The following is an 18316-nucleotide window of genomic DNA, read 5'->3' as shown; positions in this document are numbered from 1 at the left end:
TTGGAGAAGTAGTGGGGGCATTTCAGGTCCAATGATGCCCATACGGACTATTCCTTTCTTCCAATGGCTTAACGGTACAAGAAAAAGGTTTAACGGAGCATCCCTGTTTCCTTGATCAGATGACGCAGTTCTGTTTCAGTATTAGCAGGATTCTCCGGATTCCAAGTGTTTCAGTATTTTTTTTATGCGATTAATCGGAGTGTGGTCGGGATAATACACAAGTACTAATAATAGGAGGTGTAAAAGTGGGTCTCCTAGCCCTTCGCACCTGTGCAATGCAGTCATTTGACAAGATTCCCACCCATGGCGTGATTCCCGGAATTCCAATAATTTTTTATGACTAATTGGAGTGTGGTTGGGATTATACACAAGTGGTGATAATAAGGGTTACTAGCCCATGCGTTCTATTATAGAGAACACAGCTGGCGGGATCCCCACGACACATCCCCTACACTCCGATTACGTCACACGACTTACCCCGTTTTAAACGGCCAGGTGTAATGTGCTTGACCCAATTTTATGTAACCTTGCGAAAGGATTTATGGGAAATCCCAACTTGTAACTTAATGACAGTACACACCAAAAAATTCAGAACAACACCTGAAATTTTTTCTCTTCATCGAGAAAATTTTGTTATCTTCTTCGGACAAACTCAGAACTTATGTGTAGCTTTTTTCTCTTCTTTGGAAAAATTCAGAAGAGAACTGGAACTTCTCTTCACTTTTTGGAGAAAACTCAGAATTAAAGTGGAACTTCTTCAATTCATTGGACAAATTCGAAATCGAAGTGAAACTTTTTTTCGAAGCGTTACTTCTAGGAACTTTTTTTTTACTTTTGATGGAAAACTTGATACTATTAGAAAAAATGGTCCTTATAAATAATATAAGTTTGGTCTTCCTTTACCTCCACAAAAAGCGATTATGCATTATCGTCAAGAAATATTAAAGTCAAGAAAGGTTGGCGTTCCAGAAAAAATGTAATTCCTGACTTTTTTACAAAGCAAGAAGGAACGAAGCTGAATCGTGTACAGGATAGAAGTTTTAGTCTACTTTTACCTCAACCAAACATGATTATGCCTTATCGCCAAGAAATATTAAAGCCAAAAAAGGCTGATGTTCCAGGAAAAATCATAAATCCCTGACGTCTTTACAAAGCAAGAAGAGACAATGCCGAGCCATGTACACAATAGAAGTTTTAGTCTTCCTCTACCTTCACAAAAACGTGATATGCCTTATTGCCAAGAAATATTAAAGCTTGGAATGGCTCGCGTTCCAAGAAAAATCCAACTGAAGTTTTTACAAGTCAATAAGAGAGAAAGGCAACTCGTGTATAAACTGTAAGTTTAGTCTTCTTTTACCTCCACAAACGCGATTATGCCTTATCGCCAAAGATATTAAATCAAAAAGGTAGTTGTTCGAGGAAAAATCATAGTTCATGACGCTTTTGCAAAGCAAGAAGAGACTAAACTGATTAATTTCCAGAATATAAATTCTAGTCTTCCTTTACCAACACGAAACGCGAGTATGCCTTATCACCAAGAAATATTAGAGCCAAAAAAGTCAGGTATTTCAAGAAAAATCCTAATTCCTGACGTGTTTTACAAAGTAAGAAGAGACAAAGCCAATTCATGTGCAGAGTATAAGTTTCAGTCTTCCATAACCTCCACAAATTGCGATTATTTCTTATCGTCAATAAGTATTAAGGCCAAGAAAGGCTGGCGTTTCAGGTAAAATCATAGTTTCTGACATTTTTACAAATTAAGCTGAGATTAAACCGAGTCGTGTCCAGAATATAAGTTTAGTTCTTTTTTACCTCCACAAAACAAGAGTATTCCTTATAACCAAGAAATATTAAAGCCTAGAAAGGCAGGCATTTCAAGAAAAATCATAATTCCTGACGTTTTTACAAAGTAATAAGAGACAAAGCCAACTAGGGTACAGAATATAAGTTTCAGTCTTAGTTTACCTCCACAAAACAAGATTATTCCTTATCGTCGAGGAATATTAAAGCCAAGAAAGGCTTGCGTTCCAGGAAAAATCATAATCCCTGACGTTTTTCATAGCAAGAAGAGAGAAAGCCGACCAGTGTACAGAATATAAGTTTTAGTCTTCCTTTACCGCCACAAAAAAACGGGAGTATGCCTTATCGCCAAGAAATATTAAAGCAAAGAAAGGCTGGCGTTCCAGGAAAAGTAATAATCCCTGGCGTCCTTATAAAGCAGGGAGATACAATGCCGACTAGTGTATAGAATATAAGTTTTAGTCGTCTTTTACCTCCTCAAAACACAAGTAATCCCTATCGCCAAGAATATTAAAGCCAATAAAGGCTGGAGTCCTAAGAAAAGTCATAATCCCTGACGTCTATACATAGCAAGGAGAGACAAAGCCGACTCGTGTACAGAATATAAGTTTTTAGTCTTGTTTAACCTCCACAAAACGCAACTATACCTTATAGCCAAGCAAAATTAAACCCAAGAAAGGCTGGCGTCCTAAAAAAAGGTCATAATCCCGGACGTGTATACAAAGCAAGAAGAGACAAAGCCGACTCGTGTACAGAATATAAATTATAGTCTTTTATAGTCTTGCATTACACCTCTGTAAGACTATAAAAGGCTTTATTTATTTATGTCAAACAAGTTCTTCTGTAATTAACAATGTTTTACATTTTCGTAAGCTCCTTAAACGTTATATTGACCAAAAGGCTCAATTTTATTGATCCTTAACCTTGTTTTTTTACATTTTCGTAAATTCCTGCAACATCATATTGATTTAAACACTTTATATTATCGATATTGACCAATTTCTTCTTTCATTGACCTTATTTTACAATTTGGTACACTCCCGCAACACCATATTGGTCAAAATGCTTAATTTTATAAATTTAAAACAACTTCATTTGATTCCTCATTAAACTTTCTTCTTTGATTAACACTGTTTTTTTTTGTTACATTTTTGTATACTCCTGCAACTAAATATTGATTAAAACGCTTTATCTAATTGATAATGCATAATCATTTTTTGTGGATTAATTGGAACAATCTAACTTATATTCTGTACACGGATAGGCTTTGTCTCTTCTTGCCCTGTAAAACCGTCAGGAATTGTGATTTTTCCTAGAACGCCAGCCTTTCTTAGCTTTAATATTTCTTGGCGATAAGGAATAATCTCGATTTTGTGGAGGTAAAAGAAGACTAAGCTTATATTCTGTACACGGGTCGGCCTTCTTTCTTTTTGCTTTGTAAAAACGTCAGGAATTATCATTTTTCTTGGAGGGCCAGCCATTCATGGCTTTAATATTTCTCGATGATAAGGCAAAATCGTGTTTTGTGGAGGTAGAACAAGACTAAAACTTGTATTTTATGCACGAGTCGGCTATGTCTCTCCTTGCTTTGCAAAAACGTCAGGGATTATGACTTTTCTTAGGACGCCAGACTCTTTGCTTTAATATTTCTTGGTCATAAGGCATAATCGCGTTTCGTTGAGGTAAAGGAAGACTAAAACTTTTATTCTGTAAACGATTCGGCTTTGTCTCTTCTTGCTTTGTAAAAACTTCGGAAATTATAATTTTTCTTTCAAGGCCAGCCTTTGCGGGCTTTAATATTTCTTGGCGATAAGGCATAATAGTGTTTTTTGGTGGAAAAGGAAGACTGAAACTTTTACTCTGTACACGAGTTGGCTTTTTCTCTCCTTGCTTTGTAAAAACGTAAGGGGTTATGACTTTACTTAGAACGCCAGCCTTTCTTGGCTTTAATATTTCTTGGTGATAAGGCACAATCGCGTTTTCTGGAGGTAAAAGAAGACTAAAAGTTATATTCTGTGTACGAGTCAGTTTAATCTCTTCTTGCTTTGTAAAAACGTCAGGGATTATAAATTTTCCTGGAACGCCCACCTTTTTTGGTTTTAATATTTCTGGGAGAAAACGCATAATCATGTTTGTGGAGGTAAGGGATTGCTAAAACTTATAGTCAGTACACAGGTTGGCTTTCTCTCTTCTTGCTTTGTAAAAACGTCAGGGATTATAACTTTTTTTTAAGGACGCCAGCCTTTCTTGGCTTTAATATTTCTTGGTGATAAGGTATAATTGCGTTTTGTGGAGGTAAAGGATAACTGAAACTTATACTCTGTAAAAGAGTTGGCTTTCTCTCTTCTTGCTTTGTAAAAACGTTAGGAATTAGGATTTTTCCTGGAACGCCAGCATTTCTTTGCATTCTAAGGTAGGTTAGGAGAGGCGTAATCTAACCTAACCTAATCTAACATAGCCTATTTTTTCATATTTTTCATTATTTCATCGGGTTTAATAGATCCAACGCATGAAAACATTCAACCTCGAAATTAGCGTGGCACTGCAATATCGTTTTTCATTCACATCTGAGGGCCATTTTGACTAAGGATATGCTAGCACTTGAGGGCCTTAACAATTATTTGCCATATTTTAGTTCCGAATTTTCTCAAAGAAGGGAAAAATAAGTTCAAGTTCTCTTCTGAATGTTCTCAGGGAAGAGAAAAAGTCACACTTCGATTTCGAATTTGTCCAATGAATTGAAGAAGTTCCACTTTAATTCTGAGTTTTCTCCAAAAAGTGAAGAGAAGTTCCAGTTCTCTTCTGAATTTTTCCAAAGAACAGAAAAAAGCTACACATAAGTTCTGAGTTTCCCCGAAAAAGAGAAACAAAAAGTCCCACTTAAGTTCTGAATTTTCTCGATGAAGAGAAAAAATTTCAGGTTTTGTTCTGGATTTTTTGTTGAAGATAGAAAGAGATATAGCCTACCTCGATTCTGCATTTTTCCAAGGAAGAGTTAAAGTTCCATTTTAATTCTGTGTTTTCTCCAAGAAGTGATGAAAAGTTCAAGCCCTCTTCTGAATTTTTCCATAGAACAGAAAAAAGTTATACTTCGGTTATGAATTTTTCCAAAGAAGAGAGAAAGTTACACTTTAATTCTAAGTTTCCCCAAAGAAGAAAAAAGTTCTGCTTAAGTTCTGAGTTTTCTCAAAGATAAGAAAAAAGTTCCATCATGAGAAAAAAATAAAAAGTCAATGTGCAAGTTTCATGAGGAGAAAAATCAACATGCAACAAGTTACGCGAATAAAAAATTAGTATGTAATGAGTTTTAGGAGCCTGACGAGTTTCAGAATGAAAAAAAAAGAATCACTGTACATTTTCAAGGAGATAGAAATCAACGTGTAACACGTTTCAAAAGAATAAAAATTAATGTACAAGTTTTACGCGTGAAACAAGTTCCACGCACTAAAATTGGCACACAATTAGTTCCTTGAACAAAATCTGAATAGCGATTAGAAAAATAACTGTATAAGTTTGGGGAGGAGAGAAAAAAAGTCTCACCAACAAAAGATCATCCCTCAGCAAATTCCAAAACCTAAGATCATCATCCAACAAGTTCCATAAACAAATTCAGTTTCGCCAGGAGAAAAAAAATGCACAAGTTTAACAATGATAAAAAAGAACATGCTACAACTTTCATGAACAATAATAAGCATGAAATGAGTTCTTACCATTGACAGAAAACTTGCTATTATTGGAAAAAATTTGTTACTATTAAGAAAAACCTGTTAGTTCTAAGAAAAAGTATGTTACTATTAAGAAGAACGCGTTACTTCTACGACATATTTTGTTAGTATTAAGTAAACCTTTTGTTTGTATTTAGAAAAACTCGTTACTTCTAAGAAAAAAATTCTTAGCGTTAAGAAAAACTTGCTACTTCTAAGAAAAAACTTTTTACCATTAACAGAAAACTTTTTACTTTTAAGAAACTTTTTTTTACTTTTGACAGAAAACTTGCTACTATTAGAAGAGATGGTCCTTGTAAATAATACAAGTTTGGCCTTCCTTTACCTCCACAAAGCGCGATTATTCATTATTGTCAAGAAATATTAAAGTCAAGAAAGTTTGGCATTCCAGAAAAAAAATGTTATTCCTGACTTTTTTACAAAGCAAGAAGAAACAAAGCCGAATCGTGTACAGGAGATAAGTTTTAGTCTTCTTTTACCTCCACCAAACATGATTATGCCTTATCGCCAAGAAATATTAAAGCCAAAAAAGGCTGGCGTTCCAGGAAAAACAATAAATCCCTGCAGTCTTTACAAAGCGAAAAGATAAAAGCCCAGTCATGTACAGAATATAAATTCTAGTCTTCCTCTACCTTCACAAAAACGTGATATGCCTTATTGCCAAGAAATATTAAAGCAAGGAATGGCTCGCGTTCCAAGAAAAATCAAACTGAAGTTTTTACAAGGCAAGAAGAGAGAAAGGCGACTCGTGTATAAAATATAAGTTTAGTCTTCTTTTACCTCCACAAACGCGATTATGCCTTATCGCCAAAGATATTAAATCAAAAAGGTAGTTGTTCAAGGAAAAATAATAATTCGTGTCGCTTTTGCAAAGCAAGAAGAGATTAAACTGATTCATGTTCAGAATATAAATTCTAGTCTTCCTTTACCCCACAAAACGCGAGTATGCCTTATCACCAAGAAATATTAGAGCCTAGAAAGTCAGGCATTTCAAGAAAAATCATTATTCCAGAAGTTTCAGTCTTCCTTAACCTCCACAAAACGCAATTATTTCTTATCGTCAAGAAGTATTAAGGAAAAGAAAGGCTGGCGTTCCATGTAAAATCATAGTTTTTGACGTTTTTACAAATTAAGCTGAGATTAAATCGATTCATGTCCAAAATATAAGTTTTTTTTTTTTTTACCTCTACAAAACATGAGTATTCTTTATCACCAAGAAATATTAAAGCCTAGAAAGGCAGGCATTTCAAGACAAATCGTCATTCCTGACTTTTTTACAAAGTAAGAAGAGACAAAGCCAACTCGGGTACAGAGTATAAGATTTAGTCTTCCTTTACATCCACAAAACAAGATTATTCCTTATCGTCGGGAATTATTATAGCCAAGAAAGACTTGCATTCCAGGAAAAATCATAATCCCTAACGTTTTTCAAAGCAAGAAGAGAGAAAGCCGACCAGTGTACAGAATATGAGTTTTAGTCTTCCTTTACCGTCACAAAAAATCGTGAGTATGCCTTATCGCCAAGAAATATTAAAGCAAAGAAAGGCTGGAGTTCCAGGAAAAGTCATTATCCCTGACGTCTTTATAAAGCAGGGAGATACAAAGCCGACTAGTGTACAGAATATAAGTTTTAGTCGTCTTTTAACTCCTCAAAACGCAATAAAGCCCTATCGCCAGAAATATTAAGGCTAAGAAAGGCTGGCGTTACAGGAAAAATCAAAACTCCTGACGTTTTTAAAAAGCAAGAAGAGACAAAGCTGAGTCATGTAGAGAATATAAGTTTTAGTCTTGTTTAACCTCCACAAAACGCGATTATACCTTATCGCCGAGAAACATTAAACCCAAGAAAGGCCGGCGTTGCAGAAAAATCATAATTCCTGACGTTTTTACAAAGCAAGAAGAGACAAAACCGACTTGTGTACAGAATAATTAGTTTTAGTCCTCTATTCCCTCCTCAAAACGTGATAAAACCCTATCGCCAAGAAATATTAAAGCTAAGAAAGGCAGGCGTCCTAAAAAAAATACATAATCCCGGACGACTATACATAGCAAGGAGAGACAAAGCTGACTCGCGTACAGAATATAAGTTTTAGTCTTGTTTAACCTCCACAAAACGCAATTATGCCTTATTGCCGAGAAACATTAAAAACATGAAAGGCTGGCGTCGTAAAAAAAAAGTCATAATCCCGGACGTCTATACAAAGCAAGGAGAGACAAAGCCGACCCGTATAAAGAATATAAGTTTTAGTCTTCTTTTATCTGCTCAAAACGTGATAAAGCGCTATCGCCAAGAAATATGAAAGCTAAGTAAGGGTGGCGTTACAGGAAAAATCATAATTCCTGACGTTTTTACAAAGTAAGAAGAGACACACCCACTCGTGTACAGAATATAAGTTTTAGTCCTCTTTTCCCTCCTCAAAGCGCGAGAAATCCCTATCGCCAATAAATATTAAAGCCAAGAAAGGCTGGCATCCTAAGAAAACTCATAATCCTGACGTCTTTACAAAGCAAGGGGAGACAAAGCCAACTCGTGTACAGAATATAAGTTTTAGTCTTGTTTAACCTCCACAAAACGCGATTATGCCTTATTGCCAAGAAATGTTAAAGCAAGGAATGGCTCGCGTTCCAAGAAAAATCAAACTGAATTTTTTATAAGGCAAGAAGAGAGAAAGGCAGCTCGTGTAGAAAATATAAGTTTAGTCTTCTTTTACCTCCACAAACGCCATTATGCCTTATCGCCGAAGATATTAAATCAAAAAGGTAGATGTTCGAGGAAAAATCATAATTTGTGACGCTTTTGCAAAGCAAGAAGAGATTAAACTGATTCATGTACAGAAAATACGTTCTATTCTTCCTTTACCCCCACAAAACGCGACTATGCCTTATCACCAAGAAATATTAGAAAGTCAGGCATTTTAAGAAAAATCATAATTCCTGACGTTTTTTACAAAGTAAGAAGAGACAAAGCCAATTCATGTGCAGAGTATAAGTTTCAGTCTTCCTTAACCTCCACAAAACGCAATTATTCATTATCGTCAAGAAGTATTAAGGCCAAGAAAGGCTGGCATTTCAGGTAAAATCATAGTTTCTGAAGTTTTTACAAATTAAGCTGAGATTAAACCGCGTCATGTCCAGAATATAAGTTTAATTTTTTTTTTTACCTCCACAAAACAAGAGTATTCCTTATCACCAAGAAATATTATAGCCTAGAAAGGCAGGCATTTCAAGAAAAATCATAATTCCTGAGGTTTTTACAAAGTAAGAAGAGACAAAGCCAACTTGGGTACAGAGTATAAGATTCAGTCTTCCTTTACCTCCACAAAACAAGATTATTCCTTATCGTTGAGAAATATTATAGCCAAGAAAGGCTTGCGTTCCAGGAAAAATCATAATCCCTGACGTTTTCAAAGCAAGAAGAGAGAAAGCCGACCAGTAAACAGAATATGAGCTTTATTCTTCCTTTACCGCCACAAAAAATCGTGAGTATGCCTTATCGCCAAGAAATATTAGAGCAAAGAAAGGCTGGCGTTCCAGGAAAAGTCATAATCCCGGACCTCTATACAAAGCAAGAAGAGAAAAAACCGACTTGTGTACAGAATATTAGTTTTAGTCCTCTTTTCCCTCCTCAAAACGTTTAAAAGCCCTATCGCCAAGAAATATTAAAGCTAAGAAAGGCAGGCGTCCGAAAAAAATTACATAATTCCTGACGTCTTTACAAAGCAAGAAGAGACAAAACCGACTTGTGTACAGAATATAAGTTTTAGTCTTGTTTAACCTCCACAAAACGCGATTATGCCTTATCGCCAAGAAACATTAAACCCAGGAAAGGCTGGTGTCCTAAGAAAAGTTATAATCGTGGACGTATTTACAAAGCAAGGAGAGACAAAGCCAACCCGTGTAAAGGATATAAGTTTTAGTCTTCTTTTATCTGCTCAAAACGTGATAAAGCCCTGTCGCCAATAAATATTAAAGCTAAGTAAGGCTGGCGTTACAGGAAAAATCATAATTCCTGACGTTTTTACAAAGTAAGAAGAGACAAAGCCGACTCGTGTACAGAATATAAGTTTTAGTCTTGTTTAACTTCGACAAAACACGATTATGCCTTATCGCTGAGAAATATTAAACCCAAGAAAGGCTGCCGTCCCAAGAAAAGTCATAATCTCTGACTTATTTACAAAGCAAGAAGAGACAAAGCCGACTCGTGTAGAAAATATAAATTTTAGTATTTTCTTTCCCTCCTCAAAATGTGAGAAAGCTCTATCGCCAAGAAATATTAAAGCCAAGAAGGTCCTAAAAAACTCATAATCCCGGACGCCTATACAAAGCAAGAAGAGACAGAGCCGACTCGTGTACAGAATATAAGTTCTAATCTTCTTTAACCTCCTCAAAACGCGATAAAGCCCTATCGCCAAGAAATATTAAAGCTAAGAAAGGCAGTCGTTGCAGGAAACATCATAATTCCTGACGTTTTTACAAAGCAAGAAGAGACAAAACCGACTTGTGTACAGAATATTAGTTTTAGTCCTCTTTTCCCTCCTCAAAACGCGAGAAATCCGTATCGCCAAGAAATATTAAAGCCAAGAAAGGCTGGAAAGCCGACTCGTGTACAGAATATAAGTTTTAGTCTTGTTTAACCTTCACAAAACGCGATTATGCCTTATTGGCAAGAAATATTAAAGCAAGGAATGGCTCGCGTTCCAAGAATCGGGCTCGCGGAATGGCTCGCGTCCAATCGAACTGAAGTTTTTACAAGGCAAGAAGATAGAAAGGCGACTCGTGTACAACATATATGTTTAGTCTTCTTTTACCTCCACAAACGCGATTATGCCTTATCGCTAAAGATATTAAATTAAAAAGGTAGTTGTTCGAGGAAAAATCATAATTTTTGACGCTTCTGCAAAGCAAGAAGAGATTAAACTGATTCATATACAGAATATAAATTCTAGTCTTCCTTTACCAACACGAAAAGCGAGTATGCCTTATCACCAAGAAATATTAGAGCCAAAAATGTCCGGCCTTTCAAGAAAAATCTTAATTCTTGACGTTTTTTTACAAAGTAAGAAGAGACAAAGCCAATTCATGTGCAGAGTATAAGTTTCAGTCTTCCTTAACCTCCAAAAAACGCGATTATTCCTTATCGTCAAGAAGTATTAAGGCCAAGAAAGGCTGGCGTTCCAGGTAAAATCATAGTTTTTGACGTTTTTACAAATTAACCTGAGATTAAACCGCATCATGTCCAGAATATAAGTTTTAGTTTTTTTTACCTCCACAAAACAAGAGTATTCCTTATCACCAAGAAATATTAAAGCCTAGAAAGGCAGGAGTTTCAAGAAAAATCATATACCTTGACGTTTTTACAAAGTAAGAAGAGCCCAAAAAATTATGATTTTTCGGGTACAGAGTATAAGATTCAGTCTTCCTTTACCTCCACAAAACAAGATTATTCCTTATCGCCGAGAAATATTATAGCCAAGAAAGGCTTGCGTTCTAGGAAAAATCATAATCCCTGACGTTTTTCAAAGCAAGAAGAGAGTAAGCCGACCAGTGTACAGAATATGAGTTTTAGTCTTCCTTTTCCGCCACAAAAAATCGTGAGTATGCTTTATCGCCAAGAAATATTAAAGCAAATAAAGGCTGGCGTTCCAGGAAAAGTCATAATCCCTGACGTCTTTATAAAGCAGGGAGATACAAAGCCGACTATTCTACAGAATATAAGTTTTAGTCGTCTTTTACCTCCTCAAAACGTAATAAAGCCCTAGCGCCAGAAATATTAAAGCAAAGAAAGGCTGGCGTTCCAGGAAAACTCATTATCCCTGACGTCTTTATAAAGCAGGGAGATACAAAGCCGACTAGTGTACAGAATATAAGTTTTAGTCGTCTTTTACCTCCGCAAAACTCAATAAAGCCCTATCGCCAGAAATATTAAGGCTAAGAAAGGCTGGCGTTACAGGAAAAATCATGACTCCTGACGTTTTTAAAAAGCAAGAAGAGACAAAGCCAACTCATGTAGAGAATATAAGTTTTAGTCTTGTTTAACCTCCACAAAACGCGATTATACCTTATCGCCGAGAAACATTAAACCCATGAAAGGCTGGCGTCCTAAAAAAAGGTCATAATCCCGGACGTGTATACAAAGCAAGAAGAGACAAAATGGACTCGTGTACAGAATATAAGTTCTAATCTTCTTTAACCTCCTCAAAACGCGATAAAGCCCTATCGCCAAGAAATATTAAAGCTAAGAAAGGCAGGCGTTGCAGGAAACATCATAATTCCTGACGTTTTTACAAATTAAGAAGAGACAAAACCGACTTGTGTACAGAATATTAGTTTTAGTCCGCTTTTCCCTCCTCAAAACGTTATAAAAGCCCTATCACCAAGAAATATTAAAGCTAAGAAAGGCAGGCGTCTTAAAAAAAATACATAATCCCGGACGACTATACATAGCAAGGAGAGACAAAGCTGACTCGTGTACAGAATATAAGTTTTAATCTTGTTTAACCTCCACAAAACGCAATTATGCCTTATCGCCGAGAAACATTAAACCAAAGAAAGGCATGCGTCCTAAGAAAAAGTCATAATCCCGGATGTCTATACAAAGCAAGAAGAAACAAAGCCAACTCGAGTATAGAATATAAGTTTTAGTCTTCTTTTATCTCCTCAAAACGTGATAAAGCCCAGTCGCCAAGAAATATTAAAGCCAATAAAGGCTGGAGTCCTAAGAAAAGTCATAATCCCTGATATCTATACATAGCAAGGAGAGACAAAGCCAACTCATGTAGAGAATATAAGTTTTAGTCTTGTTTAACCTCCACAAAACGCGATTATGCCTTATCGCCGAGAAACAATAAACCCAAGAAAGGCTGGCGTCCTAAAAAAAGGTCATAATCCCCGACGTGTATACAAAGCAAGGAGAGAAAAAGCCGACTTGTGTACAGAATATAAGTTTTAGTCTTCTATTATCTGCTCAAGACGTGATAAAGCCCTATGGCCAAGAAATATTAAAGCTAAGAAAGGCTGGCGTTACAGGAAAAATCATAATTCCCGACGTTTTTAAAAAGTAAGAAGAAACACCTTTTTTTCCCTCCTCAAAACGCGAGAAAGCCCAATAGCAAAGAAATATTGAAGCCAAGAAAGGCTGGCGTTGTAAGAAAACTCATAACCATGACGTCTTTACAGAGCAAGGAGAGACAAAGCAAACTCGTATACAGAATATAAGTTTTAGTATTCATTTACCTCCTCAAAACGAGAGAAAGCCCTATTGCCAAGAAATACTAAAGCCATGAAAGGCTGGTGTCTTAAGAAAAGTTATAATCTCTGACGTCTTTACAAGGCAAGGAGAGACAAAGCCGATCCATGTACAAAATATAAGTTAAATTAAGTGTTAAGAGTTAATAAAATTAAGCGTTTTAATCAATATGGTGTTATAGGATTTATGAAAATGTAAAAAACAAAGTTAAGAAGCAATAAAAAGAACTTGGTCAAAATCAATAAAATCAAGCCTTTTGATCAATATGATGTTCAAGGGGCGTCGGAAAATATAAAAACATTGTTAACAATAGAAGAACTTGTTCGACAAAAATACATAAAGCCTTTTGATCAATATGGTGTTACAGGAGTGTACGAAGACGCAAAAAACAGGGTTAATAAAAGTTGAACTTTTTCGAAATTAATAAGATAAAACGTTTTGATCAATATGATGTTGCAGGAGTGACCAAAAATGAAAAGGAAAGGTGGATGAGCAATGATATGTAGTTGTTCAAAATTAATAAAATTAAGAGTTTGGATCAATATGGTGTTACAGGAGCGTAGCAAAATATAAACCCACGGTTTAATGAAAGAAAAAATTGTTCAATACCAATAAAATTAATCCTTTTAATCAATAAGTTGTTGCAGGAGTTTACGATAATGTAAAAAAAACAATGTTAATGAAAGGAAAAATTGGTCTAAATTAATAAAATTAGGGCTTTTGATTAATAAGATGCTACAGAAGTATACGAACATATAAAAAACAATGTTAATGAAAAGAGAGTTTGTTTGAAATTTATAAAATTAGGGTTTTTGATCAATACGGTGTTACAGAAGCGTACAAAATATGAAAACACGGTTAATGAAAAAAGAAATTGTTCGTAATTAATAAAAGTAGGCCTTTTGATCAGTATGATGTCACAGGACTATACGAGTGTGCCACCAAAAAGCGAGGGGGGGAACGTAGATGGTCTTGGGACAGGAACGTAATACCATGGGGTTGTAGGGGTGCTTTTTGGAGCATCATGAGAGGTTTGGCTTGCGTAATGTCAAAGTGGGTGAATATTCATAAACTTAGCTGAAACAAAATGTTGCTCTTTCGTTAATAGTTCTTAATATGGCTTATATTTAGCTCTAACATCAACACGCCCTCTGGAAATCATTGCTAGGGTTGGGGCATATTTCCACGATGGTGCTAAATCTAACATCACACTCAAAGAAGCAAAATTTGCATCTAATATCAGCCATATCCCTGGTATTGCTTGCTAGGATCCCCGACTTTTATATACACGGTTATTTTTTTGTATATAATGCGATAATTTTTTTTCATGGTTTTTACATTGTATGTAAATTTATTTGAAATTATAAAACTTTTATTTACAAATTCTGTGTTTTTAAGATTTATTGTTTAGCGTGATCAAGGTGTTCACACAATTTATGCATCCCTTAGTCTTTATCGGTAGAAATACACTTAGAGCTATTTTGTCTCAAAAATAAATATTTCTTCTGCGGTTTTTGCATAATCAATGTTACACCTGGCCAGGAGAAGACCGACATGAGCTTGGAATCCCACCAGATGGACATGGCGTCATTGGACATGAAATGCTCCCACTATTTGGAGGTACGTCAAGGTACAAACCCTTTCCTTTTCTTCCTTACAGGGGTGGTTCCTGGGGCTCCGGTGGAGACTGCACCCCCAACCCCAAGATTTTAATGGCTCCTTCCTTTGTTTTTTCTCTTTTTCTAAAATATACTTTTCAATATGGTCAATTGTTGGCGCCCCTATTATATTATCCCCAACACCTCTCCATAAGATTTGCTTTAGATCCGCCAATGATTCTTTATATCGTAAAAGTTTCTAGACGGTTCTTAGATAGAGTTCATATCGAAGTGCCCATCTATTCAGAATTTTAGAATTAGCTATGTCAACGTATTACTAGTCCAAAAGACAATTTGCCTGAAGTTATTTTTAAGTTTTATAACACTGAACCTCTTTTTAAAAATTAAATTTTAGAATTATATTTAAGAAAGTATTCATTTACAATAAACGCGAAATCTTTAAAAAAGTATTATAGGTATCAAAACGTTTTGGCGTAATATTTTCTATTCTCATATGCTGCACATTGCTGAAAACCGTAACGCAAGCTACTTTTTTTGTGCGAGAAAAATAATTTTGGAAAAAACATACTCTAAGCTATTAAATACAAATAAACAAAAAGAAAGGGGATTTAAAATCAAATAATTTAGTTAGGTTTCTTACATTCTCCATTGGTTTGCACATTGGATTGATATGTGCTCGACAATAGGAGCCTGGGGTTCGAAGCCAGCTGTGATCGGACCGATGGGTTAGGGGATTCGTTGGTTAAATAATGAATGATCAGTGAAGCACAAATGGCCCAGGGGAATTCCGTTACATTTTTTATTAGGGGATTCATAAGTAAATGTTAATCTGCTATTAATTTTATATAAGTCTTTTTATAACATAGCTAGAGCACCCTTGTCTGGGGGCCTTAAATTCAGACGGAGTAGTAGGATGACCCCTCTAGTGTGCACTGGGCAGGGCCCATCGGCGTATGGATACGTCCCGTCAGTCACAAATCTTCCCCCAGCAATGGGTTAAATTGCTGGCGTTGCAGGACACCAAAAGGGTGCACTATCGGTAATAGATACATTCTGCCCCTGCTAGGGACAGAGAGGAGTGGCTTACCGCTGTCCCGAAGCCAGCCAAGAAACCCATTCTATAACTTTAATAATGAATGTGAATAAGAGATCAAATGCGAAAACCAGTGCTACCGCGTCCGGTGTAACCGACGATAATGCGTTACGAGCTACCGCGTCTGGGGCAGCCGACGACTCGACAACCGGTAATCGCGCGGATACATCTACGTTGAAAACTCCAGCCCTGGAGGCTATTGTTTCTCCAAAAATAACTATGTTAATAGGTACCCTCAACACTAGAACCCTCGCTAAACAAGGAAAAATAGACCTACTCCTAAGAGAGATAAAACGGTACAGCTTGGACGCTATCGGTCTCGCTGAAACCCATCTTCCAGTCACTGGTGAAGAAAAACATGGAGATTTTACCCTTCTACTTTCAGGACGTAATGATGGGAAACATCGACAAGGTTTAGGTTTCTTACTGTCTAATAAAGCCAGAAAATCCTTTATCTTCGAAACCCCCCTCATGGAACGGATCATCATGATCCGCCTGAAAGGTTCACTCACCAACCTCACAATTATACAAGCATACGCTCCGGATTCCAGCAGAGACGACGAAGAGTCTGAAAACTTCTATCTCCAGCTTCAGAGTCTAGTTGATTCTGTCCCTAAAAAGGACATAATCTTTGTCATTGGTGACTTCAACGCTATCGTTGGAAACAACCACACAGCACACGAAAATGTAATGGGTAAATTTGGACATGGAAAAATGAACAGAAGAGGACAACGCCTTATCGAATTCTCCAGAGACAGCGATTTAGTCATTACAAACACACTGTTCAAGCACAGACCTCGCCGTAAGACATCCTGGTCCCCACCGGGTGGAAAAGCTAAAAACTTAATAGACTACATCCTCGTGTCTAGACGTTAGAAAACGTCCCTCCTAAGCACAGTCATACTAGCTGGTGGCGACTTTGACAGCAACCACTCGCTTGTCTTGTCTAGGTTCAAAACAAGACTTAAAACAGCATCAAAGTTATCTAAGAAAACCACCAAATTTCGAGTAGATCTACTGTAAGACGAGAACACAACTACGACCTATATCGCCATTCTATCCGAAAAAAATTCGGAACTGACGTCGAGCTCTCCACCTGTCCTCTCTCAGGAAGATATTGACAACCTGGTGACTAGCAGCAGAAATATCATATGTGATGTCGCTCATTCCACAATGGGTCCCCAAAAAATTCATTCAGAAACCTTGGATAACAGACGAGATCATCTCCCTCTGCGACGAAAAGCGCCAACTCACGGACAAGCAGGATAAAGAAAGTAGGGACCGATACGAGCAACTCAAACGAGCTGTTGAGCAAATCATCAGACGTGCTCATCGTGCTTTTATTAAATAAACGTATGATCAATGTGAATCGGCCTTCAAGAAAGGAGACCCCTACTACAAGTATAGAAGAGTGCGGGAATTGGCCAAAAAGAAGGACATCAAAGCGTGTTCCCTTCTCGACGAACATGGAAACCAAATACAATACAAAGACGGAATCCACTCTCGATGGGAAGACCATTTTAAAAAAAACTGAATCTGGACATCCACCCAGACCCAACAATTCTCGGCACTTTCCCCATAACCTCTACAGATCCAAGTCCTCCCCCTCTTCGCCCTGAAATAAAAGCACCTATCAGAGACTTGAGAACAAACAAAGCGGCCCCGATGGAATCCAGCCCAAACTACTGAAAGTAAACTGCAAACAACTCTTTGACCTTTACCACAAAATTACCACAGCTGCTTGGGAAAAATGTCACCTCCCCTCACCCTGGTGCGAAGCCACGATAATCCCCCTGCATAAGAAAGATTCTAAAGCTGTCTGCGACAACTAGCGCTCAATTGGTCTTACCAGCGATGCAGCAAAAATCCTCACAAGAGTCATGCTCGGGCGTATACGAGCCATTTCCTCAATGGTCATTCTGGAATACCAAGCCTGCTTCCTACCTAATAGATCAATAATTGATCAGATATTTACTGTTCGGCAGATCACTGGAAAAGTATAGTGAACTTGGCCGCAGTATCTACCACCTTTTCATAGACTTTAAACAAGCTTTCGATCAGATATGGAGAAAAGGTCTATGGCACATTTTCTTCACTTTGGCATCCCATCCAGCCTGATCTCACTGATCAAAGACATGTATAAGAAGTTCAGTAAGCCGCGTCATGACTGGAGAAGGACTTACCGAGAGCTTTAAAACATCTACCGGAGTACTTCAAGGTTGCCTAATATCACTGGAGCTGCTCAATCTCTTCTTAACTGCAGCCCTTTCACTCATAGATAACCCACCCGGCGCCCTTGTCGGAGAAGTGGTGATAGAAAAACTAGCATATGCTGATGACATAGACCTAATAGCCGAGTCCCTTCAAAATCTACAATCTGAGGCTAATAGCGTTCACTCTTCCACCAACCCCTTCGGTATGGCCATCAACACCTCATAAACGAAAGCCATGCGCTTCTCACGCAAGTTCGATTCACAGGTAAATTTTAGTTTTCAGCATCGTGGATATACCGTTCAGTGGGTGGAAGGCTTCACTTACCTTGGGAGCTTACTTACTTCTAATAACAACCAGCTCAAAGACGTTAAGAGACGCCTGACATTTGCGATCCCTGGTTTTAAAGCTCGGATGCCCATCTGGAGGAATAAGAACTTAACAACAACTCTCAAAACGAGACTCTTGTACTCCCTCATTATTCCGATCGCTATCTATGCCTGTGAATCTAGGACGCTTAAAACAGACTATCAATGCCGCCCAGCTGCCTTTGAAACCAAGTCCCTACGATGCATCGCTGGTATCACTTACTACGACAGAATCTCCAACCACAAATTTCTCC

General features: G+C 37.2%; 2 protein-coding genes across 2 annotated transcripts in view; one reads left to right on the top strand and one right to left on the bottom strand.

The window, feature by feature from the left end:
- LOC148952677 (small integral membrane protein 8) overlaps positions 1-15507 on the bottom strand; it is a 51520-nt gene extending 36013 nt beyond the window's left edge. The window contains exon 1 of the mRNA XM_089087336.1: positions 15478-15507. Coding sequence (XP_088943462.1) covers positions 15478-15507 — 30 coding nt within the window. The remainder of the gene's footprint in view (positions 1-15477) is intronic.
- Positions 15508-15522: 15 nt separating this feature from the next.
- On the top strand, positions 15523-16359 carry LOC148952676 (protein CFDP2-like). Its single transcript, XM_089087335.1, has one exon. It carries the CDS (start codon positions 15523-15525, stop codon positions 16357-16359), a length of 837 nt encoding a protein of 278 aa, XP_088943461.1.
- The last annotated feature ends 1957 nt before the right edge of the window (positions 16360-18316 follow it).

Source organism: Artemia sp. Qi Xiang Cuo, chromosome 4 (genome assembly GCF_049724085.1).
Source record: "Artemia sp. Qi Xiang Cuo chromosome 4, ASM4972408v1, whole genome shotgun sequence".
NCBI lineage: Eukaryota > Metazoa > Arthropoda > Branchiopoda > Anostraca > Artemiidae > Artemia > Artemia sp. Qi Xiang Cuo.
Note: the sequence above shows the minus strand (reverse complement) of the source record. Positions and strands in the feature narration are given on the sequence as shown.

Bases quoted from the DNA above. Each gene is read 5' to 3' on its own strand.
- LOC148952676 (XM_089087335.1), top strand. From the start codon at position 15,523: ATGAATGTGAATAAGAGATCAAATGCGAAAACCAGTGCTACCGCGTCC.